The 27,494-nt window shown below is 52.0% G+C and overlaps 1 protein-coding gene and 1 long non-coding RNA gene across 2 annotated transcripts; both read right to left on the bottom strand.

The window, feature by feature from the left end:
- Positions 1–1,056: 1,056 nt before the first annotated feature.
- U2AF2 (U2 small nuclear RNA auxiliary factor 2) lies at positions 1,057–26,697 on the bottom strand. The gene is made up of 12 exons (XM_077789876.1): positions 26,498–26,697; positions 23,066–23,201; positions 17,999–18,049; positions 17,817–17,869; positions 15,981–16,132; positions 13,959–14,075; positions 12,159–12,297; positions 10,314–10,393; positions 9,435–9,557; positions 7,302–7,388; positions 5,538–5,786; positions 1,057–1,336 (listed from the first exon to the last, which is right to left on the bottom strand). Exons 1-12 carry the CDS (start codon positions 26,544–26,546, stop codon positions 1,202–1,204), a joined length of 1,371 nt encoding a protein of 456 aa, XP_077646002.1. The 5' UTR covers positions 26,547–26,697; the 3' UTR covers positions 1,057–1,201.
- LOC144248147 (uncharacterized) lies at positions 1,346–5,333 on the bottom strand. The gene is made up of 2 exons (XR_013341533.1): positions 5,238–5,333; positions 1,346–3,520 (listed from the first exon to the last, which is right to left on the bottom strand). It is a non-coding gene; the product is annotated as an uncharacterized LOC144248147 (long non-coding RNA).
- Positions 26,698–27,494: the final 797 nt, after the last annotated feature.

Genomic DNA, 27,494 nt, shown 5'->3' with positions numbered 1-27,494 from the left:
TCTGGGTCCCCAAAATTGAAACTTTTAATCCCCAAATTTGGGGGCCTTTAATTCCCGAAATTGGAACTTTTTCTACCCAAAATTGGGGGTTTTTAATTCCCAAACCTGGGGGATTTTAACCCCAAAATCTGGGATTTCTTCACGTCCCAAACTGGAGGATTTGAACCCCAAAAAACCGGGGATTTCACCCAAAAAAACGGGGATTTCACCCCAAAATTGGGAGTTTTTAACCCCAAACCCAGAGATTTCACCCCAAATTTGACTTTTTAACCCCAAAATTGCCAAATTTGGGAATTTTGAACCCCAAACCCAGGGATTTTACCCCAAAATTGGCATTTTTTAACCCCAAAACCCGGGGATTTCACCCCAAATTTGACTTTTTAACCCAAAACTCAGATTTCATCCCAAATTTGAGTTTTTAACCCAAAACCCCAGGGGATTTCACCCCAAAATTTGGAGGTTTTAACCCCAAACCCGGGGATTTCACCCCAAAATTCAATTTTTAACCCCAAACCCGGGGATTTCACCCCAAATTCCAGTTTTGAACCCCAAACCCGGGGATTTCACCCCAAAATTGGAGTTTTTACCCCAAACCCCCTGACCCCACCCCAAATTTGGGAGTTTTTTACCAAAACTCCACCGATTTCACCCCAAAATTCGGAGTTTTTCACCAAAACCCGCAGATTTCACCCCAAATCCAGGGATTTCACCCCAAAATTGGGATTTTTAACCCCAAAATTGGGATTTTTAACCCCAAAACCCCACCGATTTCACCCCAAAATTGGAATTTTTAACCCCAAAATAGGGATTTTTAACCCCAAAACCCCGGGGATTTCACCCCAAAATTCAGAGTTTTTCAACCCAAAACCCGCGGATTTCACCCCAAATCCAGGGATTCCACCCCAAAATTGGGATTTTTAACCCCAAAACCCCAAAACTCAAAGTTTTTCACCAAACCCCACCGTTTTCACCCAAATTTAACTTTTTCACCCCAAAAACCACCAAACCCCCAACCGCCAAAAAAACCAAAAACCAAACTCCACAAAACCCCAAAAAAACTGGAAAAAAATCCTTTAATCCTGGGTGGGGGGATGGGGTGGGGGAGGGGCTGGGAGGGGGGGTGGGGAGGGTCCGAGGGGGGCGAAAGGTGGGAATTTTTTGGGGCGAAATTCGGGGATTTTGGGACAAAAGCGGGGCGGGGCTACCAGAAGTCGCGGCGGTGGTAGGAGTCGGGGTCGCAGAATTTGGTGACCACCACGCGGTTGGCGAACTTGCGGCCGGTCAGGCCCTGCATGGCCTTCTGGCAGTCGAACACCGAGGTGAACTCCACGAAAATCTGCAAAAATTTGGGTAAAATTCCCGTCATTTTGGGCAAATTTGGGCCGTTTTTAGTCGTTTTGGTGATTTGGGGTGAATTCGGGGGATTTTGGGTCACTGGATGGGACAGAGGGACACAAGGACAGCCCAGACCCTGCATGGCCTTCTGGCAGTCGAACACCGAGGTGAACTCCACGAAAATCTGCAAAAATTTGGGTAAAATTCCCGTCATTTTGGGCAAATTTGGGCTGGTTTTAGTCGTTTTGGTGATTTGGGGTGAATTCGGGGGATTTTGGGTCACTGGATGGGACAAATGGACTGAGAAACACCCCAGACCCTGCATGGCCTTCTGGCAGTCGAACACCGAGGTGAACTCCACGAAAATCTGCAAAAATTTGGGTAAAATTCCCGTCATTTTGGGCAAATTTGGGCCGTTTTTAGTCGTTTTGGTGATTTGGGGTGAATTCGGGGGATTTTGGGTCACTGGAATGGGACAAATGGACTGAGAAACACCCCAGACCCTGCATGGCCTTCTGGCAGTCGAACACCGAGGTGAACTCCACGAAAATCTGCAAAAATTTGGGTAAAATTCCCGTCATTTTGGGCAAATTTGGGCCGGTTTTAGTCGTTTTGGTGATTTGGGGTGAATTTGGGGGATTTTGGGTCACTGGAATGGGACAGAGGGACACAAGGACAGCCCAGACCCTGCATGGCCTTCTGGCAGTCGAACACCGAGGTGAACTCCACGAAAATCTGCAAAATTTGGGTAAAATTCCCGTCATTTTGGGCAAATTTGGGCCGTTTTTGGGATTTATGGGGATTTGGGGTGAATTCGGGGGATTTTGGGTCACTGGAATGGGACAAATGGACTGAGAAACACCCCAGACCCTGCATGGCCTTCTGGCAGTCGAACACCGAGGTGAACTCCACGAAAATCTGCAAAAATTTGGGTAAAATTCCCGTCATTTTGGGCAAATTTGGGCCGTTTTTAGTCGTTTTGGTGATTTGGGGTGAATTCGGGGGATTTTGGGTCACTGGAATGGGACAAATGGACTGAGAAACACCCCAGACCCTGCATGGCCTTCTGGCAGTCGAACACCGAGGTGAACTCCACGAAAATCTGCAAAAATTTGGGTAAAATTCCCGTCATTTTGGGCAAATTTGGGCCGGTTTTAGTCGTTTTGGTGATTTGGGGTGAATTTGGGGGATTTTGGGTCACTGGAATGGGACAGAGGGACACAAGGACAGCCCAGACCCTGCATGGCCTTCTGGCAGTCGAACACCGAGGTGAACTCCACGAAAATCTGCAAAATTTGGGTAAAATTCCCGTCATTTTGGGCAAATTTGGGCCGTTTTTGGGATTTATGGGGATTTGGGGTGAATTCGGGGGATTTTGGGTCACTGGATGGGACAAATGGACTGAGGGACCCCGGGGCCTTCTGGCAGTCGAACACCGAGGTGAACTCCATGAAAATCTGCAAAATTTGGGTAAAATTCCCGTCATTTTGGGCAAATTTGGGCCGGTTTTAGTCGTTTTGGTGATTTGGGGTGAATTCGGGGGATTTTGGGTCACTGGATGGGACACAGGGACACAAGGACAGCCCAGACCCTGCATGGCCTTCTGGCAGTCGAACACCGAGGTGAACTCCACGAAAATCTGCAAAAATTTGGGTAAAATTCCCGTCATTTTGGGCAAATTTGGGCCATTTTTAGTCGTTTTGGTGATTTGGGGTGAATTCGGGGGATTTTGGGTCACTGGATGGGACAAATGGACTGAGAAACACCCCAGACCCTGCATGGCCTTCTGGCAGTCGAACACCGAGGTGAACTCCACGAAAATCTGCAAAATTTGGGCAAAATTCCCGTCATTTTGGGCAAATTTGGGCCGTTTTTAGTCGTTTTGGTGATTTGGGGTGAATTCGGGGGATTTTGGGTCATTTCAGGGCGGTTTTGGGGACACAGGGACTGAGGGACCCCGGGGCCTTCTGGCAGTCGAACACCGAGGTGAACTCCACGAAAATCTGCAAAATTTGGGCAAAATTCCCGTCATTTTGGGCAAATTTGGGCTGGTTTTAGTCATTTTGGTGATTTGGGGTGAATTCAGGGGATTTTGGGTCACTGGATGGGACAAATGGACTGAGAAACACCCCAGACCCTGCATGGCCTTCTGGCAGTCGAACACCGAGGTGAACTCCACGAAAATCTGCAAAATTTGGGTAAAATTCCCGTCATTTTGGGCAAATTTGGGCCGTTTTTGGTAATTTTTGGTAATTTTGGTGATTTCAGGGGATTTTTTTGGCGAAAAAAAAAGGGATTTTGGGGCCCAAAAATGGGAATTTTTTGTGGGATGTCCATGGATTAACCCTTTGTGATCCATGGATTAACCCTTTGTGATCCATGGATTAACCCTTTGTGATCCATGGATTAATGTGATCCATGGATTAACCCTTTGTGATCCATGGATTAACCCTTTGTGATCCATGGATTAACCCTTTATGGATCCATGCATTTAACCCTTTGTGATCCATGGATTAACCCTTTGTGATCCCCATGGATTTAACCCTTTGTGATCCATGGATTAACCCTTTGTGATCCATGGATTTAACCTTTTGTGTATCCATGAATTTAACCCTTTGTGTGATCTCCATGGATTTCACCATTCCATACTGGATTTAACCCTTTCCTAGCCCCATTCCCAGCACACCTGGGCACACCTGGCACACAGGTAACCCCAAATCTCTCATTTCTCACCTTTCCACAATCCAGGACCTCGACACCGGGATCTCCATGGATTTAACCCTTTGTGATCCCCATGGATTTAACTCTTTGTGTGATCTCCATGGATTAACCCTTTCCTATCCCCATTCCCAGCACACCTGGGCACACCTGGCACACAGGTGACCCCAAATCTCACCTTCCCACATCCCGGCACCTCGACGCCGTCGACGGGCCGCGGGATCTCGATGGATTTGACGGTGCCGTACTTGGATTAACCCTTTCCTAGCCCATTCCCGGCACACCTGGCACACAGGTAACCCCAAATCTCCCGTTTCTCACCTTCCCACAATCCAGGACCTCGACACCGGGATCTCCATGGATTTAACCCTTTGTGTGATCTCCATGGATTTAACCCTTTCCATACTGGATTTAACCCTTTCCTAGCCCATTCCCAGCACACCTGGGCACACAGGTAACCCCAAATCTCCTGTTTCTCACCTTCCCACACCCCAAGGATCTCCATGGATTAACCCTTTGTGATCCATGGATTAACCCTTTGTGATCCATGGATTTAACCCTTTGTGATCTCCATGGATTTAACCCTTTGTGATCCATGGATTTAACCCTTTGTGATCTCCATGGATTTAACCCTTTGTGATCTCCATGGATTAACCCTTTGTGATCTCCATGGATTAACCCTTTGTGATCCATGGATTTAACCCTTTGTGATCTCCATGGATTTAACCCTTTGTGATCCATGGATTTAACCCTTTGTGATCCCCATGGATTAACCCTTTGTGATCCATGGATTAACCCTTTGTGATCGCCATGGATTAACCCTTTGTGATCCATGGATTCAACCCTTTGTGATCCATGGATTTAACCCTTTGTGATCCATGGATTTAACCCTTTGTGATCTCCATGGATTTAACCCTTTGTGATCCATGGATTTAACCCTTTGTGATCTCCATGGATTTAACCCTTTGTGATCCATGGATTTAACCCTTTGTGATCTCCATGGATTTAACCCTTTGTGATCCATGGATTTAACCCTTTGTGATCTCCATGGATTTAACCCTTTGTGATCTCCATGGATTAACCCTTTGTGATCTCCATGGATTTAACCCTTTGTGATCCATGGATTTAACCCTTTCCTAGCCCATTCCCAGCACACCTGGCACACAGGTAACCCCGTTTCTCACCTTCCCACAGCCCGGCACCTCGACGCCGTCGACGGGCCGCGGGATCTCGATGGATTTGACGGTGCCGTACCTGAATTAACCCTTTCCTATCCCCATTCCCAGCACACCTGGGCACACCTGGCACACAGGTAACCCCGTTTCTCACCTTCCCACATCCCGGCACCTCGACGCCGTCGACGGGCCGCGGGATCTCGATGGATTTGACGGTGCCGTACTTGGATTAACCCTTTCCTAGCCCATTCCCAGCACACCTGGGCACACCTGGCACACAGGTGACCCCATTTTTCACCGGTTTCTCACCTTCCCACAGCCCGGCACCTCGACGCCGTCGACGGGCCGCGGGATCTCGATGGATTTGACGGTGCCGTACTTGCCGCACTCGTCGCGCACGTCCTCGACGATCTCCTCGTACTCGTCGTCGTCCAGCAGCTCCTCGGGCAGCACCATGTTGAGCAGGCACAGCACCTCGGTGGGGTGCCCGCCCATCTGCACCTGCGAGCTCATCAGCCCCGGCACCTGCAGCGTCACCGGCGTCTGGTTGATGGTGCTCTGAGCGGGGAAATGGGGGAAAAACGGGGGGAAATGGGGAAAAAACGGGGAAAACGGTGAGAAAATGGGGAAAAATGGGGGGAAAAACGGGGGAAATGGGGGGGAATGGGGGGGAATGGGGGGAAATGGGGGAAAACAGGGGAAATGGGGGAAAAAACGGGGAAAACGGTGAGAAAATGGGGAAAAATGGGGGGAAAAATGGGGGGAAATGGGGGGAATGGGGAAAAATGGGGGGAAATGGGGGAAAATCGGGAAAAAATGGGGGAAATGGGGGGAAATGGGGGGAAATGGGGGGAAAATGGGGGGAAAATGGGGGGAAATGGGGGGAAATGGGGGGAAATGGGGGGAATGGGGGAAATGGGGGGAAAATGGGGGCAAACAGTGAGAAAATGGGGGAAAATGGGGGGAAATGGGGGGAAAAACAGGGGGAAATGGGGAAAAATGGTGAGAAAATGGGGGAAATGGGGATAAAATGGGGGAAAAATGGGGGGAAATGGGGGGAAACGGGGGAAACGGTGAGAAAATGGGGGGAAAATGGGGGGAAATGGGGGAAAAATGGGGGAAAAACGGTGAAAAAACGGGGGAAAAACGGGGGAAAATGGGGGAAAAATGAGGGAAATGGGGGAAAAATGGGGAAAAATGGGGGGAAATGGGGGGAAATGGGGGGAAATGGGGGAAAAATGGGGGAAATGGGGGGAAATGGGGGAAAAAATGGGGAAAACGGTGAGAAAATGGGGAAAAATGGGGGGAAATGGGGGGAAATGGGGGAAAAATGGTGAGAAAATGGGGAGAAACGGGGGAGAAATGGGGAAATGGGGGGAAATGGGGAAAAATGGGGGGAAATTGGGGGGAAAAAATGGGGAAAACGGTGAGAAAATGGGGAAAAATGGGGGGAAAAACAGGGGGAAATGGGGGGGAATGGGGAAAAATGGGGGGAAAATGGGGGGAAATGGGGGGAAATGGGGGAAAAACAGGGGGAAAAACGGGGGGAAAAACGGGGGGAAAATGGGGGAAAACGGGGGAGAAACGGGGAAATGGGAAATGGGGGAAAATGGGGGGAAATGGGGAAAAACGGAGGGAAAATGGGGGAAAAATGGTGAGAAAATGGGGAGAAACGGGGGAGGAATGGGGAAAAAAGGGGGAAACAGGGGAAAAATGGGGGGAAATGGGGGAAAAACGGGGAAAAACGGTGAATTTGGGGATTTGGCAATTTGGGATTTTGGGAATTTGGGGATTTGGGAATTTGGGGATTTTGGGAATTTGGGATTTTGGGAATTTGGGGATTTTGGGGATTTGGGATTTTGGGGATTTGGGAATTTGGGGAATTTGAGATTTTGGGGATTTGGGGATTTTGGGGATTTGGGATTTTGGGAATTTGGGGATTTTGGGATTTGGGATTTTGGGGATTTGGGAATTTTGGAATTTGGGAATTTGGGATTTTGGGAATTTGGGGATTTTGGGAATTTGGGATTTGGGAATTTGGGAATTTAGGAATTTGGGAATTTGGGAACTCACCAGGGTGGCGTTCTTGGCCCCGACGCTCGCCCGCTGCACCAGCAGCTTCTTGTCCCCGAGCTGCATCCCGTTGAGCCCCGCGATGGCCTGGGGGGGTCAGGGGGTCAGCGGGACCCCTCCCCAAATTTGGGGGGCTGAGACCCCCGAGGACCCCAGCAGGGCCGGGTTTGGGGGAAATTCCAGGATTTTGGGGCTTTTTGGGGGGAAATTCTGGGATTTTGGGGGGAAATTCTGGGATTTTGGGGTGTTTTGGGAGGGGATTTGGGTGAGTTTAGAGGGAATTTGGGGCTCCAAAAAGATTTGGGACCCCCTCCCCAAATTTGGGGGGCTGAGACCCCCGAGGACCCCAGCAGGGCCGGGGTTGGGGGAAATTCCGGGATTTTGGGGCTTTTTTGGGGGAAATTCTGGGATTCTGGGGTGTTTTGGGAGGGGATTTGGGGTATTTTGGGGGCTCCAAAAAGATTTGGGACCCCCTCCCCAAATTTGGGGGGCTGAGACACCCAAGGACCCCAGCAGGGCCGGGTTTGGGGGAAAAATTTGGGATTTTGGGGGGAAATTCTGGGATTTTGGGGTGTTTTTGAGGGGATTTGGGGTATTTCGGGGGCTCCAAAAAGATTTGTGACCCCCTGCCCAAATTTGGGGGGCTGAGACCCCCAGCAGGGCCAGGTTTGGGGAGAAATTCCGGGATTTTGGGGCTTTTTGGAGGGAAATTCTGGGATTTTGGGGGGAAATTCTGGGATTTTGGGGTGTTTTTGAGGGGATTTGTGGTATTTTGGGGGCTCCAAAAAGATTTGGGACCCCCTCCCCAAATTTGGGGGGCTGAGACCCCCAGCAGGGCCAGGTTTGGGGAGAAATTCCAGGATTTTGGGGCTTTTTGGAGGGAAATTCTGGGATTTTGGGGGGAAATTCTGGGATTTTGGGGTGTTTTGGGAGGGGATTTGGGGTATTTTGGGGGCTCCAAAAAGATTTGGGACCCCCTCCCCAAATTTGGGGGGCTGAGACCCCCAAGGACCCCAGCAGGGCCGGGTTTGGGGGAAAAATTTGGGATTTTGGGGCTTTTGGGGGGAAATTCTGGGATTTTGGGGTGTTTTGGGAGGGGATTTGGGTGGGTTTAGAGGAAATTTGGGGCTCCAAAAATATTTGGATTTTTTTGGTTTTTTTGGGGGGGAAATCTGGGATTTTGAGGAAATTTGGGGGGAAATTCTGGGATTTTGGGGCTTTTGGGGGGGAAATTCTGGGATTTTGGGGGGAAATTCTGGGACTTTGAGGAAATTTGGGGGGAAATTCTGGGATTTTGGGGCTTTTGGGGGGGAAATTCTGGGATTTTGGGGGGAAATTCTGGGACTTTGAGGAAATTTGGGGGGAAATTCTGGGATTTTTGGGGCTGTTTTGGGCAGATTTTGGTGCTGATTTTGGGCACATTTTGGTCATTTTTTGGTCATTTTTTGGGCAGATTTTGGGCAGTTTTGGTACCTGGTCAGTGACGTTGATGTCCACGTACTCGCAGATTTTGGGTTATTTTGGGCTGATGTTTTGGGTTGTTTTGGTCAGTTTTCGGGCCGATTTTGGGCCGCTATTTTGGGTGGATTTTGGGCAGTTTTTGGTCATTTTTTGGGCAGATTTTGGGCAGTTTTGGTACCTGATCGGTGACGTTGATGTCCATGTACTCGCAGATTTTGGGTTATTTTGGGCTGATGTTTTGGGCTTTTTGGTCAGTTTTCGGGCTGATATTTTCAGCAGATTTTGGGCACATTTTGGTCATTTTTGGGTCATTTTTTGGGCAGATTTTGGGCAGTTTTGGTACCTGGTCGGTGACGTTGATGTCCACGTACTCGCAGATTTTGGGTTATTTTGGGCTGATGTTTTGGGCTTTTTGGTCAGTTTTCGGGCAGATTTTGGGCCGCTATTTTGGGTGGATTTTGGGCATATTTTGGTCATTTTTTGGGCAGATTTTGGGCAGTTTTGGTACCTGGTCGGTGACGTTGATGTCCACGTACTCGCAGAGTTTGGGTTATTTTGGGCTGTTTCGGGCTGACGTTTTAGCCCGTTTTGGGTTATTTTGGGCTGATATTTTCAGCAGATTTTGGGCAGTTTTTGGTCATTTTTTGGGCAGATTTTGGGCAGTTTTGGTACCTGGTCGGTGACGTTGATGTCCACGTACTCGCAGAAGGCGTAGCCCTTGCTCAGCCCCGTGGCGCTGTCCTTGACCAGGTTAAAGGCCTTGAGGGGCCCGAAGGACGTCAGCAGCTCCTTCACCTGCCGGGAATTCGGGAATTCCGGGAATTCCGGGAATTTTGGGAACCCCCTGGATTGGGAATTCCCCTCCCCAAAACCCCCCGGGGGTCCCAGTCGCTCCCGTCCCGATCCATGGGCTGAATTCCAGCTCAATTTTGGGGATTTTTGGGGAATTTTGGGGTCTGGGAATTCTCCTGGAATTGGGGAATTCCCTCTGGATTTGGGATTCCCTCTGGATTTGGGAATTCCTCCCTGGGATTGGGGAATTCCCTCTGGATTTGGGAATTCCCCTCCTGGGATTTGGGAATTCCCTCTGGGATTTGGGAATTCCTCCTGGGATTGGGGAATTCCCTCTGGATTTGGGAATTCCCCTCCTGGGATTTGGGAATTCCCCTCCTGGGATTTGGGAATTCCCTCTGGGATTTGGGAATTCCTCCCTGGGATTTGGGAATTCCCTCCTGGGATTTGGGAATTCCCCCCCTGGGATTTGGGAAATTTTGGGGGGATTTTTTGAGGGGAATTTTGGGGGGATTTTGAGGGAATTTTGAAGGAATTTTGGGGAGATTTTTGGGGCAATTTTGGGAAGAGTTTAGGGGGGATTTTTTAAGGAGGTTTTGAGGGATTTTTGAAGGATTTTGAGGGATTTTTGGGGGAATTTTGGGGGATTTTAGGGGGGATTTTTGGAGGATTTTTGGGGGATTTTTGGGGGATTTTTGGGAGGGATTTTTGGAGGATTTTGGGGTTTTTTGGGGGGATTTTTGGGGCTCCCCCCCTCACCTGGTCGTCGTTCAGGTAATTGGGGAGGCCCCCAATGAAGAGTTTGTGGGCGGAGTCCGGAACCACCGTGGAGACCACACCTGGAAAAGGCCAAAAATGCCCCAAATTTCAGCCCTGGAGCCCCAAAATTCCACCTGGGAGCCCAAAATTCCACCTGGGACCCCAAAAATCAAACAGGAAACCACAGGAAACAAAAAACCCCACAGGAAACCCCCAAAAAATCCCACCTGGAATCCCCAAAATTCCACCTGGGAACCCAAAATTCCACCTGGAATCCCAAAATTTCCACCTGGAACCCCAAAATTTCCACCTGGAATCCCAAAAATTCCGCCTGGGAGCCCAGAAATTTCACCTGGGACCCCCAAAATTCCACCTGGGAACCCAAAATTCCACCTGGAATCCCAAAATTTCACCTGGAATCCCAAAATTCCACCTGGAATCCCCAAAATTCCACCTGGAACCCAAAATTTCACCTGGAATCCCAAAATTTCCACCTGGAATCCCCAAATTTCCACCTGGAAACCCAAAAATTCCACCTGGGACCCAAAAATTCCACCTGGGACCCAAAATTCCACCTGGGACCCCAAATTTCACCTGGAATCCCAAAATTTCCACCTGGGACCCCAAAATTTCCACCTGGAATCCCAAAATTTCCACCTGGAATCCCAAAAATTCCATCTGGAACCCCAAAATTTCACCTGGAATCCCAAAAATTCCACCTGGAATCCCAAAATTCCACCTGGGACCCCAAAAATTTCCACCTGGAAACCCAAAATTCACCTGGGAACCCAAAATTTCACCTGGAATCCCAAAAATTCCACCTGGAATCCCAAAATTCCACCTGGGACCCCAAAATTCCACCTGGGACCCCCAAATTTCCACCTGGGACCCCCAAATTTCCACCTGGGAACCCAAAAAATTCACCTGGAATCCCAAAATTTCACCTGGGACCCCAAAATTCCATCTGGGACCCCAAAAATTTCACCTGGGACCCCAAAATTCCACCTGGGACCCCAAAAATTCCTCCCTAGAACTTGGGAGCGTCCCTGATTTTTAGGGTAATTTTGGGGTGACTTCAGGGTGTTTTCGGGGTATTTTTGGAGAGATTTTAGGGATTTTTGGGGGGATTTTGGGGGATTTTTGGAGAGATTTTAGGGGATTTTTTGGGGGATTTTGGGGGATTTTTGGAGGATTTTTGGGGTAATTTTGGGGGATTTTGGGGTATTTATGGGGGAATTTTTGTGGGGATTTTTGGGGTATTTTGGGGGTAATTTTGGAGTATTTCTGGAGGGATTTTTGGGGTATTTTTGGGGTGATTTTGGGGGATTTTGGGGCTCTCACCGGGCACGTAGACCGAGGGGTTTTCGGACATCCCGGGCAGGGGTTGGGGGATTTTTGGGGGGATTTTTGGGGGGATTTTTGGGGGGATATTTGGGTATTTCTGGGTGGATTTTTGAGGGGATTTTTGGGGTGATTTTGGGATATTTTTGGGGTGATTTTGGGGGATTTTGGGGCTCTCACCGGGCACGTAGACCGAGGGGTTTTCGGACATCCCGGGCAGGGGTTGGGGGATTTTTGGGGGGATTTTTTGGGTAATTTTCAGGTAATTTTGGGTGGATTTTCGAGGGGATTTTTGGGGTGAGTTTGGGGTATTTTTGGGGTGATTTTGGGGGATTTTGGGGCTCTCACCGGGCACGTAGACCGACGGGTTTTCGGACATCCCGGGCAGGGGTTGGGGAGATTTTTGGGGGATTTTTGGGTATTTCTGGGTGGATTTTCGAGGGGATTTTTGGGGTGATTTTGGGATATTTTTGGGGTGATTTTGGGGGATTTTGGGGCTCTCACCGGGCACGTAGACCGAGGGGTTTTCGGACATCCCGGGCAGGGGTTGGTAGTCGTGGGGCCGCCGGATCTTCAGCGACTGCCCCTGGAAGATGATCCCGTCGAAGGCCATGGCCTGCGTCGTCTCGTCCACCGAGCGGAACTGGGGCAAAAAAACCAAAATTTGGGGTCGGGGGACCCGAAATTGGGGTCAGGGAGCCCGAAAATGGGCTCGGGGACCACGAAAATGGGGTTAGGGTGACCAAAAATGGGGTTAGGGTGACCAAAAATGGGATTTGGGAGCCCAAAAATGTCAATTTTGGAGCCATTTTGGGGCGGGTTTTGGTGAGAATTTGTGAGAATTTCGGGGCCATTTTGGGGCAGGTTTTGGTGAGAATTTGTGAGAATTTTGGGGCCATTTCTGGGCAGGTTTTGGTGAGAATTTGTGAGAATTTTGGGGCCATTTTGGGGCAGGTTTTGGTGAGAATTTTAGGAACTTTGGGACAGATTTGGTGACAGTTTGTGAGACTTTCTGTGAATTTTGGGACCATTTTGTGGCCATTTTGGGGAGAATTTGTGAGAATTTCTCTGAATTTTGGGACCATTTTGGGGCCATTTTGGGGAGAATCTGTGAGAATTTCTCTGAATTTCGGGGCCGTTTTGGGGCAGATTTTGGGGAGAATTTTGGGAATTTCAGGACAGATTTTGGGGAGAATCTGTGAGAATTTCTGTGAATTTTGGGGCCATTTAAGGCAGATTTTTGGGGAAGAATTTGTGAGAATTTTAGGGTCATTTTGGGGCCATTTCGGGGCAGATTTTGGGGAGAATTTTGGGAATTTCGGGGCAGATTTTGGTGAGAATTTCTGGGCACATTTTGGGAACAATTTCTGTGAATTTCGGGGCCATTTCAGGGCAGATTTTGGGAGAATTTTGGGAACTTTGGGGCAGATTTTTGTGACAATCTGTGACAATTTCTATGAATTTTGAGGCCATTTTGGGGCAGATTTTGGTGTGAATTTTGGGAATTTCAGGGCAAATTTCGGTGCCAATCTCTGACAATTTCTGTCCGTTCTGGGGCCGTTTCGGGGCCGTTTTTGGGGCCATTTTCTGGGTTTTTGGGGCCATTTTGGGGGTTTTTGGGGCTGTTTTCGGGTTTTTTGGGGCCGTTTTTGGGGTTTTTGGGGCCGTTTTGGGGGTTTCTGGGGCCGTTTTTGGGGTTTTTGGGGCCGTTTTTGGGGCCATTTTTGGTGTTTTTGGGGCCGTTTTGGGTTTTTTGGGGCCGTTTTGGGGTTTTTGGGGCTGTTTTTGGGGTTTTTGGGGCTGTTTTGGGGGTTTTTGGGGTTGTTTTTGGGGCCGTTTTCTGGGTTTTTGGGGCTGTTTTGGGGGTTTTTGGGGTTGTTTTTGGGGCCGTTTTTGGGGTTTTTGGGGCCGTTTTTGCGGTTTTTGGGGCTGTTTTCTGGGTTTTTGGAGCCGTTTTAGGGGCTGTTTTTGTGTTTTTTGGGGCCGTTTTCAGGGTTTTTGGGGCCGTTTTTGGGTTTCTTGGGGCCGTTTTTGGGGCCGTTTTTGGGGTTTTTGGCGCCGTTTTCTGGGTTTTTGGGGCTGTTTTCTGGGTTTCTGGGGTTGGTTTTGGGGTTTTGGGGGCTGTTTTCAGGGTTTTTGGGGCCATTTTTGGGTTTTTTGGGGCCGTTTTGGGGGTTTTTGGGGCTGTTTTTGGGGCCGTTTTGGGGGTTTTTGGGCCCGGCCCATTGCCGAGCCCCCCGGCCGGGTCCCGCTCCCCTCCCGGCCCCGAAATCGCCGGAATTGTCCCCAAAAGGCGGGCGGCACCTCGAGGAAGGCGAAGTTCTTGTCCTGGTTGATCTGCACGGCCAGGACGGGGTTCCCGGGGGCCTGGGTCAGCCCCCCCAGGCGCATCTGCGCGTTGAAGAAATCCATCATCGCCTCCTGGGGCGAAAAACGGCAATTTTGGGTCAGCCGGGGGGCTCGGGGGGAAAAAGGGGGAGAAAGGGGGAAAAAAGGGGGGAAAAGGGGGAAATGGGGGTAAAAATGGGGGAAAATGGGGATAAAATGGGGGAAAATGGGGAAAAATTGAGAAAAAGGGGGGAAAATTGGGGTAAAAATGGGGATAAATGGGGGAAAATGGGGAAAAAATGGGGGAAAATGGGGAAAAAATGGGGAAAAATGGGGGAAAATGGGGATAAAAGGGGGAAAATGTGGAAAAAATGGGAATGGTGAAAAATGAGAGTGAAAATAGGAAATGGGAAAAAAAGGGGGAAAAAAGGGGGGAAAACGGGGAAAAAGGGGGGAAAATGGGGGTAAAAATGGGGGAAAATGGGGGAAGATGGGGAAAATGGGGGGAAAATGGGGGGAAATGGGGGAAAATGGGGGGAAAATGGCAATAAAATGGGGGGAAATGGTGATAAAAAAGGGGGAAAAATAGGGATAAAATGGGGAAAAAATGGGGATAAAATGGGGAAAAAAGAGCAATAAAAAGGGGAAAAACGGGGAAAAAGGGGGGAAAATGGGGAAAATGGGGATAAAATGGGGAAAAAAGGGGTGGGAATGGTGAAAAATGAGAGAGAAAATGGGAAATGGGAAAAAAGGGGGAAAGGGGAAAAAATGGGGAAAAGGGGAAAAAAAGGGAAAAAAGGGAGAAATGGGAGAAAAAAGGAGATAAAAACGGAGAAGTGGAAAGAAATACAGTAAAAATCTCCCCAAAAAAAACCCCAAAACCCCCAAATAAACCCAAATAACCATAAATAAACCCAAAAAAACCCAATTAAAACCAAATAACCATAAATTAACCCCAAAACCCCAAAAAATGCCCAAAAACCCCCAAAATTCCCCCAAAACCCCCCTGGCACCTCGGTGATGCCGAAGGGGATGTTGCCCACGTAGAGGCGCCTCCAACAACAGCCCCAAAAACCCCAAAAAAACCCCAAAAAACCCCCCAAAAAATCCAAAAAAAATCCCAAAAAATCCCAAAAAACCCCAAAAACCCCAAAATCTCCCCAAAACCGCCCTGGCACCTCGGTGATGCCGAAGGGGATGTTGCCCACGTAGAGGCGCCTCAAAGAACAGCCCCAAAAACCCAAAAAAACCCCAAATAAAGCCCAAAACCCCCCAAAAAATCCCCCAAAAAAATCCCAAAAAATCCCAAAAAACCCAGAAAACCCCAAAATCCCCCCAAATCCCCCCTGGCACCTCGGTGATGCCGAAGGGGATGTTGCCCACATAGAGGCGCCTCAAAGAACAGCCCCAAAAACCCCAAAAAACCCAAAAAAACCCCCAAAAAACCCCAAATAAAACCCAAAACCCCCAAAAAATCAAAAAAAATCCCAAAAATCCCAAAAACCCCAAATCCCCCCAAGTCCCCCTGGCACCTCGGTGATGCCGAAGGGGATGTTGCCCACGTAGAGGTGCCTCCAACAACAGCCCCAAAAACCCCAAAAAACCCAAAAAAACCCCCCAAAAAAATCCAAAAAAATCCCAAAAAACCCCAAAAACCCCAAAATCCCCCCAAAACCGCCCTGGCACCTCGGTGATGCCGAAGGGGATGTTGCCCACGTAGAGGCGCCTCAAAGAACAGCCCCAAAAACCCCAAAAACCCCAAAAAAACCCCAAATAAAGCCCAAAACCCCCCCCAAAAAATCCCAAAAAAACCCAAAATCCGCCTGGCACCTTGGTGATGCCGAAGGGGATGTTGCCCACGTAGAGGCGCCTCAAAGAACAACCCCAAAAACCCCAAAAAAACCCCAAAAAAACCCCAAATAAAGCCCAAAACCCCCCAAAAAATCCCAAAAAAAAATCCCAAAAACCCCCAAAATCCCCCCAAAATCCGCCTGGCACCTCGGTGATGCCGAAGGGGATGTTGCCCACGTAGAGGCGCCGCGCCTGCCGCGTCATCTGGCTGCCGACCACGGGCACCGGCGTGGGCGTCACCGCCAGCCCGTCGGGGGTCATGGTGGGCAGCAGCGCCGTGGCCGGGATCTGCCCCGCCGCTGGGGGCACAAAAACGGGAATTTGGGGGGATTTGGGGGAATTTGGGGGGTTTGGGGGGGGTTTGGGGGGATTTGGGGGATTTGGGGTCTCTGGGATGGGGTTTGGGGGGGCAGCAGCGCCGTGGCCGGGATCTGCCCCGCCGCTGGGGGAAAAATGGGAATTTGGGGGGATTTGGGGGAATTTGGGGGGTTTGGGGGGGGTTTGGGGGGATTTGGGGGGATTTGGGGTCTCTGGGATGGGGTTTGGGGGGGCAGCAGCGCCGTGGCCGGGATCTGCCCCGCCGCTGGGGGAAAAATGGGAATTTGGGGGGATTTGGGGGAATTTGGGGGGTTTGGGGGGTCCTGAGGGGGTTTGGGGGGGGTTTGGGGTCTCTAGGATGGGGTTTGGGGGGTCCTGAGGGGGTCTGGGGGGGATTTGGGGGGATTTGGGGAGATTTGGGGGGGTTTGGGGTCTCTGGGATGGGGTCTGGGGTCTCTAGATTGGGGTTTGGGGTCTCTGGGATGGGGTTTGGGGGGTCCTGAGGGGGTTTAGGGGGTCCTGAGGGGGTTTGGGGGGTCCTGAGGGGGTTTGGGGTCTCTGGGATGGGGTTCGGGGGGGCAGCAGCGCCGTGGCCGGGATCTGCCCCGCCGCTGGGGGAAAACGGAAATTTGGGGGGATTTGGGGGAATTTGGGGGGTTTGGGGGGGATTTGGGGGGGTTTGGGGTCTCTGGGATGGGGTTTGGGGTCTCTAGATTGGGGTTTGGGGTCTCTGGGATGGGGTTTGGGGGGGATTTGGGGGGATTTGGGGGATTTGGGGTCTCTGGGATGGGGTTCGGGGGGGCAGCAGCGCCGTGGCCGAGATCTGCCCCGCCGCTGGGGGGCACAAAAACAGGAATTTGGGGGGATCTGGGGGGTCCTGAGGGGGTCTGGGGTCTCTAGGATGGGGTTTGGAGTCTCTAGGTTTGGATTTTGGGGGTCCTGAGGGGGTCCTGAGGGGGTTTGGGGTCTCTGGGATGGGGTTTGGGGTCTCTAGGTTTAGATTTTGGGGGTCCTGAGGGGGTTCGGGGGGTCCTGAGGGGGTCTGGGGTCTCTAGGTTGGGGTTTGGGGTCTCTAGAATGAGGTTTGTGGGGGATTTGGGGGGTCTGGGGTCTCTAGGTTGGGATTTGGGGGGCCCTGACGGGGTTTGGGGGGATTTGGTGTCTCTGGGTGAATTTGGAGGGGTCCCGGTGAATTCGGGGGGTCCCGGGGGCTCTGGGTGAATTTGGGGGGCTCTGGGTGAATTTGGGGGGGTTTGGGTGAATTTGGGGGGTCCCGGGGGGCTCTGGGTGAATTTGGGGGGTCCCGGGTGAATTTGGGGAGGGGTCTCACCCTGCATGGCCTTGTACTGCATGGGGGTGATGTGCTCGAAGCCGGGGGGGGTTTGGGGGGGTCCGGGTGAATTTGGGGGGCTCTGGGTGAATTTGGGGGGTCCCGGTGAATTTGGGGGGTCCCGGGGGGCTCTGGGTGAATTTGGGGAGGGGTCTCACCCTGCATGGCCTTGTACTGCATGGGGGTGATGTGCTCGAAGCCGGGGGGGTTTGGGGGGGTCCGGGTGAATTTTGGGGGCTCTGGGTGAATTTGGGGGGTCCCGGGTGAATTCAGGGGGTCCCGGGGGGCTCTGGGTGAATTTGGGGGGTCCCGGTGAATTCGGGGAGGGGTCTCACCCTGCATGGCCTTGTACTGCATGGGGGTGATGTGCTCGAAGCCGGGGGGGGGTTTGGGGGGGTCCGGGTGAATTTGGGGGGCTCTGGGTGAATTTGGGGGGTCCCGGGTGAATTTGGGGAGGGGTCTCACCCTGCATGGCCTTGTACTGCATGGGGGTGATGTGCTCGAAGCCGGGGGGGGCACGTCCCAATATTTCCGAATTTTCTTCTTCTTCTCGTGCCGGGGGGAGCGGCTGGGGAGGGGAGAGAAAAAAAGGAAAAATAACCCAAAAATCAACCCAAAACCCCCCAAAAATAACCCAAAAACCAACTCAAAACCTCCCTGAAAACCTCCCGAAAATAACCAAAAAAACAACCCAAAACACTCCCAAAAATAACCCAAAAACCAACTCAAAACCTCCCTGAAAACGCCCAGAAAATATCCCAAAAAACAACCCAAAACCCCCCCAAAAAAACCAAAAACCAACCCAAAACCCCCCGAAAATAACCCAAAAATCAACCCAAAACCCCCTGAAAATAACCCAAAAACTAACCCAAAACCTGCCCGAAAATAACCCAAAAACCAACTCAAAACCCTCTGAAAATAACCCAAAAACTAACCCAAAACCTGCCCGAAAAGAACCCAAAAATCAACCCAAAACCCCCCGAAAATAACCTAAAAACCAACTCAAAACCTCCCTGAAAACGTCCAGAAAATATCCCAAAAACAAACCCAAAACCCCCCCCAAAAAACCAAAAACCAACCCAAAACCCTCCGAAAATAACCCAAAAACCAACCTAAAAATACCCCTGAAAATCTCCCGAAAAAAACCCAAAATTCTCCCCAAAAACTCCTAAAAAAACCCAAAAATCCCCCCCAAAAATCCCCTGAAAATCTCCCGAAAAAAACCCCCAAAATTCTCCCCAAAATCCCCTCCAAACCCCACAAAAAAAAATCCCAAAAAACCTCCTTAAAACCACCAAAGACCCCCCCCAAAAAACCCCAAAAATCTTCTGAAAAAAACCCCAAAATTCTCCCCAAACAACCCCAAAAAAAACCCCAAAATTCTCCCCAAAAGCCCCTAAAAATCCCAAAAAAACCCCAAAATTCCCCCAAAAAACTCCCGAAAAAAACCCCAAAATTCTCCCAAAAACCCCCTAAAAATCCCCAAAAAAACCCCAAATATCTCCCAAAAAAACCCCCCAAAATTCTCCCCAAAACCCCCCAAAAAAACCCAAAAATGCCCAAAAATTCCCCAAAATCCCCGGACTCACCTCAGGGGGCCCGAGAGGCTCAGGGGTGACCTGGGGGGATTTTGGAAGGGGTGAGACCCCCGAAATTGGGGGGCGGGGGAGTCCCACCCCAATTTGGGGGTCCCCAACCCAAAATTGGGATCCCCCAGCCGAAATTTGGGATCCCCCAACCCAAATTTGGGATCCCAGCCCCATTTTGGGGGTCCCCACTCCCATTTTTAGGGTCCCACTCCCATTTTTGGGGGTCCCAGCCCCATTTTTGGGGTCCCTTGCCCATTTTTGGGGATGCTTATCCCCATTTTTGGGATCCCCATCCCCATTTTGGGGTCCCCAATCCCATTTTGGGGTCCCCAATCCCATTTTGGGGTCCCCAGCCCCATTTTTGGGGTCCCCAATCCCATTTTTGGGGTCCCCAACCCCATTTTTGGGATCCTCAGCCCAAATTTGGGGTCCCCAATCCCAAATTTGGGGTGCCTTCCCATTTCTGGGGTCCCTTCCCCATTTTTGGGGATGCTTATCCCCATTTTTGGGATCCCCATCCCCATTTTGGGGTCCCCAATCCCATTTTGGGGTCCCCAGCCCCATTTTGGGGTCCCCAATCCCATTTTTGGGGTCCCCAACTCCATTTTTGAGATCCTCAGCCCAAATTTGGGGTCCCCACTCCCAAATTTGGGGTGCCTTCCCATTTCTGGGGTCCCTTCCCCATTTTTGGGGATGCTTATCCCCATTTTTGGGATACCCATCCCCATTTTGGGGTCCCTAGCCCCATTTTGGGGTCCCCAATCCCATTTTTGGGGTCCCCAACCTCATTTTGGAGTCCCCAGTCCCATTTTTGGATCCCCAATCCCATTTTTGGGGCTCCCAGCCCCATTTTTGGGGGGTCTCACCTCAATCCTGGTGGTCCTGGGGTGTTCCCAGTGCTCCCAGTAACCCCAGTGCCAACTCCCAGTATCCCCAGTATCCCCAGTGACCGATCCCAGTATTCCCAGTATCCCCAGTGCCTATTCCCAGTATTCCCAGTGCTCCCAATGCTCCCAGTATCTCCAGGGCTGTTCCCAGTGCCAATTCCCAGTAGTCCCAGTAATCCCAGTGCCAATTCCCAGTGCTCCCAGTATCCCCAGTCCCAATTCCCAGTATCCCCAGTATCCCCAGTGACTGATCCCAGTGCTCCCAGTATCCCCAGTGCCAATTCCCAGTATCCCCAGTGACTGATCCCAGTGCTCCCAGTATCCCCAGTCCCAATTCCCAGTATCCCCAGTGACCGATCCCAGTGCTCCCAGTATCCCCAGTGCCCATTCCCAGTATCCCCAGTATCCCAGTGCCCATTCCCAGTGCTCCCAGTGCCCATTCCCAGTATCCCCAGTATCCCCAGTGCCCATTCCCAGCATTCCCAGTATCCCCAGTATCCCAGTGCCCATTCCCAGTATCCCCAGTATCCCCAGTGCCCATTCCCAGTATCCCCAGTATCCCAGTGCCCATTCCCAGTATTCCCAGTGCTCCCAGTTACCGGCGGCGGCGGCGGTCGCGGGACACGCTGCGCTGGTCGCGGTTGCGGCGCTCCCAGTGCTCCCAGTATCCCCAGTGCCCATTCCCAGTATTCCCAGTATTCCCAGTGCTCCCAGTTACCGGCGGCGGCGGCGGTCGCGGGACACGCTGCGCTGGTCGCGGTTGCGGCGCTCCCAGTGCTCCCAGTATCCCAGTGCCCATTCCCAGTATCCCCAGTGCTCCCAGTGCCCATTCCCAGTATCCCCAGTGCCCATCCCCAGTATCCCCAGTATCCCAGTGCCCATCCCCAGTATCCCCAGTATCCCCAGTGCCCATTCCCAGTGTCCCCAGTATTCCCAGTGCTCCCAGTTACCGGCGGCGGCGGCGGTCGCGGGACACGCTGCGCTGGTCGCGGTTGCGGCGCTCCCGGTGCTCCCAGTATCCCAGTGCCCATTCCCAGTGCTCCCAGTGCCCATTCCCAGTATCCCCAGTATCCCCAGTGCCCATTCCCAGTATTCCCAGTGCCCCCAGTGCCCATTCCCAGTATTCCCAGTATTCCCAGTGCTCCCAGTTACCGGCGGCGGCGGCAGTCGCGGGACACGCTGCGCTGGTCGCGGTTGCGGCGCTCCCAGTGCTCCCAGTATCCCAGTGCCCATTCCCAGTGCTCCCAGTGCCCATTCCCAGTATCCCCAGTATCCCCAGTGCCCATTCCCAGTATTCCCAGTATTCCCGTGCCCCCAGTGCCCATTCCCAGTATTCCCAGTGCTCCCAGTTACCGGCGGCGGCGGCGGTCGCGGGACACGCTGCGCTGGTCGCGGTTGCGGCGCTCCCGGGAGCGGCTGCTCCCAGTGCTCCCAGTATCCCAGTGCCCATTCCCAGTATCCCCAGTGCCCCCAGTGCCCATTCCCAGTATTCCCAGTATTCCCAGTGCTCCCAGTTACCGGCAGCGGCGGCGGTCGCGGGACACGCTGCGCTGGTCGCGGTTGCGGCGCTCCCAGTGCTCCCAGTATCCCAGTGCCCATTCCCAGTGCTCCCAGTGCCCATTCCCAGTATCCCCAGTATTCCCAGTGCCCATTCCCAGTATTCCCAGTATTCCCAGTATTCCCAGTTTCCCCAGTTACCGGCGGCGGCGGCGGTCGCGGGACACGCTGCGCTGGTCGCGGTTGCGGCGCTCCCAGTGCTCCCAGTATCCCAGTGCCCATTCCCAGTGCTCCCAGTGCCCATTCCCAGTATCCCCAGTATCCCAGTGCCCATTCCCAGTATTCCCAGTGCTCCCAGTTACCGGCGGCGGCGGCGGTCGCGGGACACGCTGCGCTGGTCGCGGTTGCGGCGCTCCCAGTGCTCCCAGTATCCCCAGTATCCCCAGTGCCCATTCCCAGTATTCCCAGTATCCCCAGTGCCCATTCCCAGTATTCCCAGTTTCCCCAGTTACCGGCGGCGGCGGCGGTCGCGGGACACGCTGCGCTGGTCGCGGTTGCGGCGCTCCCAGTGCTCCCAGTATCCCAGTGCCCATTCCCAGTATCCCCAGTATCCCAGTGCCCATTCCCAGTATCCCCAGTATCCCCAGTGCCCATTCCCAGTATTCCCAGTATTCCCAGTATTCCCAGTTTCCCCAGTTACCGGCGGCGGCGGCGGTCGCGGGACACGCTGCGCTGGTCGCGGTTGCGGCGCTCCCGGGAGCGGCTGCTCCCAGTGCTCCCAGTATCCCAGTGCCCATTCCCAGTGCTCCCAGTGCCCATTCCCAGTATCCCCAGTGCCCCCAGTGCCCATTCCCAGTATCCCCAGTATCCCCAGTGCTCCCAGTTACCGGCGGCGGCGGCGGTCGCGGGACACGCTGCGCTGGTCGCGGTTGCGGCGCTCCCAGTGCTCCCAGTATCCCAGTGCCCATTCCCAGTATTCCCAGTGCTCCCAGTATCCCAGTGCCCATTCCCAGTGCTCCCAGTGCCCATTCCCAGTGCTCCCAGTATCCCCAGTGCCCATTCCCAGTATTCCCAGTGCTCCCAGTTACCGGCGGCGGCGGCGGTCGCGGGACACGCTGCGCTGGTCGCGGTTGCGGCGATCCCGGGAGCGGCTGCTCCCAGTGCTCCCAGTATCCCAGTGCCCATTCCCAGTGCTCCCAGTGCCCATTCCCAGTATCCCCAGTGCCCCCAGTGCCCATTCCCAGTGCTCCCAGTATTCCCAGTGCTCCCAGTTACCGGCGGCGGCGGCGGTCGCGGGACACGCTGCGCTGGTCGCGGTTGCGGCGCTCTCGGGAGCGGCTGCTCCCAGTGCTCCCAGTATCCCAATGCCCATTCCCAGTGCTCCCAGTGCCCATTCCCAGTATCCCCAGTATCCCCAGTGCCCATTCCCAGTATTCCCAGTATTCCCAGTGCTCCCAGTTACCGGCGGCGGCGGCGGTCGCGGGACACGCTGCGCTGGTCGCGGTTGCGGCGCTCCCAGTGCTCCCAGTATCCCAGTGCCCATTCCCAGTGCTCCCAGTGCTCCCAGTGCCCATTCCCAGTATTCCCAGTATTCCCAGTTTCCCCAGTTACCGGCGGCGGCGGCGGTCGCGGGACACGCTGCGCTGGTCGCGGTTGCGGCGCTCCCGGGAGCGGCTGCGCCGTTTGCGGTCGCGGCTGCGCGAGCGGCTGTGGGAGCGCTTGCGGTGCCGGTTCTCCTTGTCCCGCTCTGCGAGGGGAGGAAACACCCAAAATCGGCCAAAATTAACCCAAAATAGCTCAAAATTAACCCAAAATGGGCCAAAATTAACCCAAAATGGGCCAAAATTAACCCAAAATATCCCAAAATAAACCCAAAATAAACCAAAATAACCCAACATATCATAAACTAAACTCAAACTAATCCAAACCCCCGGTTCTCCTTGTCCCGCTCTGCGAGGGGAGGAAACACCCAAAATCGGCCAAAATTAACCCAAAATGGCCCCAAATTAACCCAAAATATCCCAAAATTAACCCAAAATGGCCCAAAATTAACCCAAAATAAACCTAAAATAAACCAAAATATCCCAAACTAACCCAAAGCCCCGGTTCTCCTTGTCCCGCTCTGCGAGGGGAGGAAACACCCAAAATCGGCCAAAATTAACCCAAAATAGCTCAAAATTAACCCAAAATGGGCCAAAATTAACCCAAAATTAACCCGAAATATCCCAAAATATCCCAAAATAAACCTAAAATAAACCAAAATATCCCAAACTAACCCAAACCCCCGGTTCTCCTTGTCCCGCTCTGCAAGGGGAGAAAACACCCAAAATGCACCAAAATTAACCCAAAATGGCCCAAAATTAACCCAAAATGGCCCAAAATTAACCCAAAATAGCTCAAAATTAACCCAAAATGGCCCAAAATTAACCCAAAATAGCTCAAAATAAGCCCAAAATAAACCTAAAATAAACCAAAATATCACAAACAAGCCAAACCCCCGGTTCTCCTTGTCCCACTCTGCAAGGGGAGGAAAAGTCCCAAAATCAACCCAAATATCCCAAAATATCCCAAAATTTACCCAAAATATCCCAAAATAACCCAAAATATCCCAAAATAACCCAACATATCATAAAATAAACCCAAACTAACCCAAACCCCCGGTTCTCCTTGTCCCGCTCTGCGAGGGGAGAAAACACCCAAAATGGCCCAAAATTAACCCAATATGGGCCAAAATTAACCCAAAATGGGCCAAAATTAACCCAAAATGGCCCAAAAATCACAAAATAAACCCAAAATATACCCCAAATCAACCCAAAATATCCCAAACTAACCCAAACCCCCGGTTCTCCTTGTCCCACTCTGCGAGGGGAGAAAACACCCAAAATGGCCCAAAATTAACCCAAAATGGCCCCAAATTAACCCAAAATAGCCCCAAAGATACCCAAAATATCCCAAAATAAACCCAAAATAAACCTAAAATAAACCAAAATATCCCAAACTAACCCAAACCCCCGGTTCTCCTTGTCCCGCTCTGCGAGGGGAGAAAACACCCAAAATGGGCCAAAATTAACCCAAAATGGCCCCAAATTAACCCAAAATGGCCCCAAATTAACCCAAAATGGCCCCAAATTAACCCAAAATGGGCCAAAATTAACCCAAAATAAACCTAAAATAAACCTAAAATAAACCAAAATAACCCAACATATCATAAAATAAACTCAAACTAATCCAAACCCCCGGTTCTCCTTGTCCCGCTCTGCGAGGGGAGAAAATACCCCAAAATCAACCCCAAAAAAGTGGAAAAAAACCAAAATTATCCCAAAATTGGTTGGGGGGGGGAAAAACCCAAAATTATCCCAAAACTGTGAGGGGAAAAATCCAAAATTATCCCAAAATTGGGAGGTAAAACCCCAAAATTATCCCAAAATTGGGGGGGAAAAGACCCAGAATTATCCCAAAATTTGGGTGGAAAAAACCCCAAAATTATCCCAAAATTGGGGGGGGAGGAAACCCCAAAATTATCCCAAAATTGTGAGGGGAAAAATCCAAAATTATCCCAAAATTGGGGGGGGAAAAGACCCAAAATTATCCCAAAATTTGGGTGGAAAAAACCCCAAATTCTCCCAAAATTGGGGGGGGAAAAAACCCAAAATTATCCCAAAATTGTGAGGGGAAAAATCCAAAATTATCCCAAAATTGGGAGGTAAAACCCCAAAATTATCCCAAAATTGTGGGGGAAAAACCCAAAATTATCCCAAAATTTGGGGGGGATCCAAAATTGGAGGAGGGGACCCCAAAATTTGGGGGAGGGGGTCACGAAGGATGAACCCAAAATTTGGGGGGATCCAAAATTCGAGGGGGGGGGTTCCCCAAAATTGGGGTGGGGTCAAAAATTGGGGAGGGGGGGACCCCAAATTCCCGTGGGGGGGACCCCAAATTAAGAGGGGAGTCCCCAAATTTGGGGAGGGGGGACCTCAAATTAGGAGGGGGGATCCCCAAATTTGGGGTGGGGGTCAAAAATTGGGGTGGGGGTCAAAATTGGAATGGGGGGGATCCCAAATTCGTGAGGAGGGACCCCAAATTAAGAAGGGGATCCCCAAATTTGGGGAGGGGGAACCCCAAATTAAGAGGGGGATCCCCAAATTTGGGGTGGGGGGACCCCAAATTTTGGGGTGGAGGTCAAAATTGGAATGGGGGGGGATCCCAAATTCTTGAGGAGGGACCTTAAATTAAGAGGGGGATCCCGAAATTTGGGGTGGGGGGACCCCAAATTTTGGGGTGGGGTCAAAATTGGAATGGGGGAGACCCCAAATTCGTGTGGGGGGACCCCAAATTAAGAGGGGGGTCCCCAAATTTGGGGTGGGGGGACCCCAAAAATTGGAGGTGGGGGACAAAATTGGGGTGGGGGAACCCCAAATTAAGAGCGGGGTCCCCAAATTTTGGGGTGGGGTCAAAATTGGGGTGGGGAAACCCCAAATTAAGAGGGGGGGATCCCCAAATTAGGGAGGGCGAACCCCAAAATTGGGGGTGGGGGTCAAAATTGGAGAGGGGGGACCCCAAATTAAGAGGGGGGATCCCCAAATTTGGGGTGGGGGAACCCCAAATTAAGAGGGGGGGGTCTCCAAATTAGGGAGGGCGAACCCCAAAATTGGGGGGGGGGGTCAAAATTGGAGAGGGGGGATCCCAAATTCGTGTGGGGGGACCCCAAATTAAGAGGGGGATCCCAAATTCGTGTGGGGGGGACCCCAAATTTAGAAGGGGATCCCCAAATTTGGGGAGGGCGAACCCCAAAATTGGGGGGGGGGTCAAAACCAATGGCGGACGAGCCCAATTTGGGGAAGGGGAGGGGGGGGCACCGAAAGTCGAACCCAAATTTTCGGGGGGAGAACCCAAACCGGGACTGGAGGAACCCCAAAACCGGGGGGGGGGGAACCCCAAATTTGGGCTGGGGTGGTGGGGGGGGGTCTCCCCCAATTTTTGGGGGGGTCTCCCCCGTTCCCCCCCCCCGTGAGGCGCGGCCCGTGGGGGGGGCGGGGCCGGTACCTTGTTTGTTCTCGTTCAGCTGCCGCTCGAACTCGTCGAAGTCGGACATGGCGGCGGCTCCCCGGGAGCCTCCCGGAGCTTTCCCGGCGCCTCCCCGGAGCTTTCCCGGAGCTCTCCCGGCGCCTCCCCGCTCCTCACGGCCGCCCTCAGGCCGCGCCGCCTCCGCCCGCGCTCCGCCGCTTCCGGCCGCGCTCGGCCGCTTCCGGCCGCGCCTTCGGCTCCTTCCGCCGCCGCTTCGGCAATTCCCGGCGGCGCTCGGGAACTCCCGCCAGCGCTCGGCGCTTCCGGTCCCGCTCGGAACTTCCGGCGCCGCTCGGGAATTTCCGGCGCCGCTCGGGAACTTCCGGCCCCGCTCGGCTTTTCCCGCCGCTTCCCGGCCCCGCTCGGGCCCGAAGCCCGCTCCCCTTTTTCCCCTTTTTCCCTTTTTTCCCTTTTTCCCCTTTTTCCCCTTTTTCCCCTTTTTTCCCCTTTTTCCCCTTTTGTCCTTTTTCCCCTTTTCCCCCTTTTTTCCCCTTTTTCCCCTTTTTCCCTTTTTCCCTTTTTCCCTTTTTCCCCTTTTCCCCTTTTTCCCCTTTTTCCCCTTTTTCCCCTTTTTCCCCTTTTTCCCCTTTTTCCCCTTTTTCCCCTTTTTTCCCTTTTTCCCTTTTTCCCCTTTTTTCCCTTTTTTCCCCTTTTTTCCCCTTTTTCCCCTTTTTTCCCCTTTTTTCCCTTTTTTCCCCTTTTCCCCCTTTTTTCCCTTTTTCCCCTTTTTCCCCTTTTTTCCCTTTTTCCTCTTTTTCCCCTTTTTCCCCTTTTCCCCTCTTTTTTCGGTCTTTTTTCCTTTTTTTCCCCTTTTTTCTGTCTTTTCTTCCCCTTTTTTCCCCATTTTCCCCTCTTTTCCCCTCTTCTCTCGGTCTTTTTCCCCTTTTTCCCCTTTTTTCTGTCTTTTTTTCCCCCCTTTTCCCCCTTTTTTCAGTCTTTTTTTCCTTATATTCCCCCTTTCCCCCCATTTTTCCCC

Source organism: Lonchura striata, chromosome 38, assembly GCF_046129695.1.
Source record: "Lonchura striata isolate bLonStr1 chromosome 38, bLonStr1.mat, whole genome shotgun sequence".
In the NCBI taxonomy this organism is placed as follows: Eukaryota; Metazoa; Chordata; class Aves; order Passeriformes; family Estrildidae; genus Lonchura; species Lonchura striata.
The sequence above is the reverse complement of the archived record's forward strand: the minus strand, read 5'-3'. Positions and strand labels throughout refer to the sequence as shown.

Bases quoted from the DNA above. Each gene is read 5' to 3' on its own strand.
- U2AF2 (XM_077789876.1), bottom strand. From the start codon at position 26,546: ATGTCCGACTTCGACGAGTTCGAGCGGCAGCTGAACGAGAACAAACAA. The intron at 12,298-13,958 runs GTGCCGCCCGCC...TTTTTGCCCCAG, and splicing joins AGAACTTCGCCTTCCTCGAG to TTCCGCTCGGTGGACGAGAC. The intron at 9,558-10,313 runs GTGAGGGGGGGA...AATTCCCGGCAG, and splicing joins ATTACCTGAACGACGACCAG to GTGAAGGAGCTGCTGACGTC.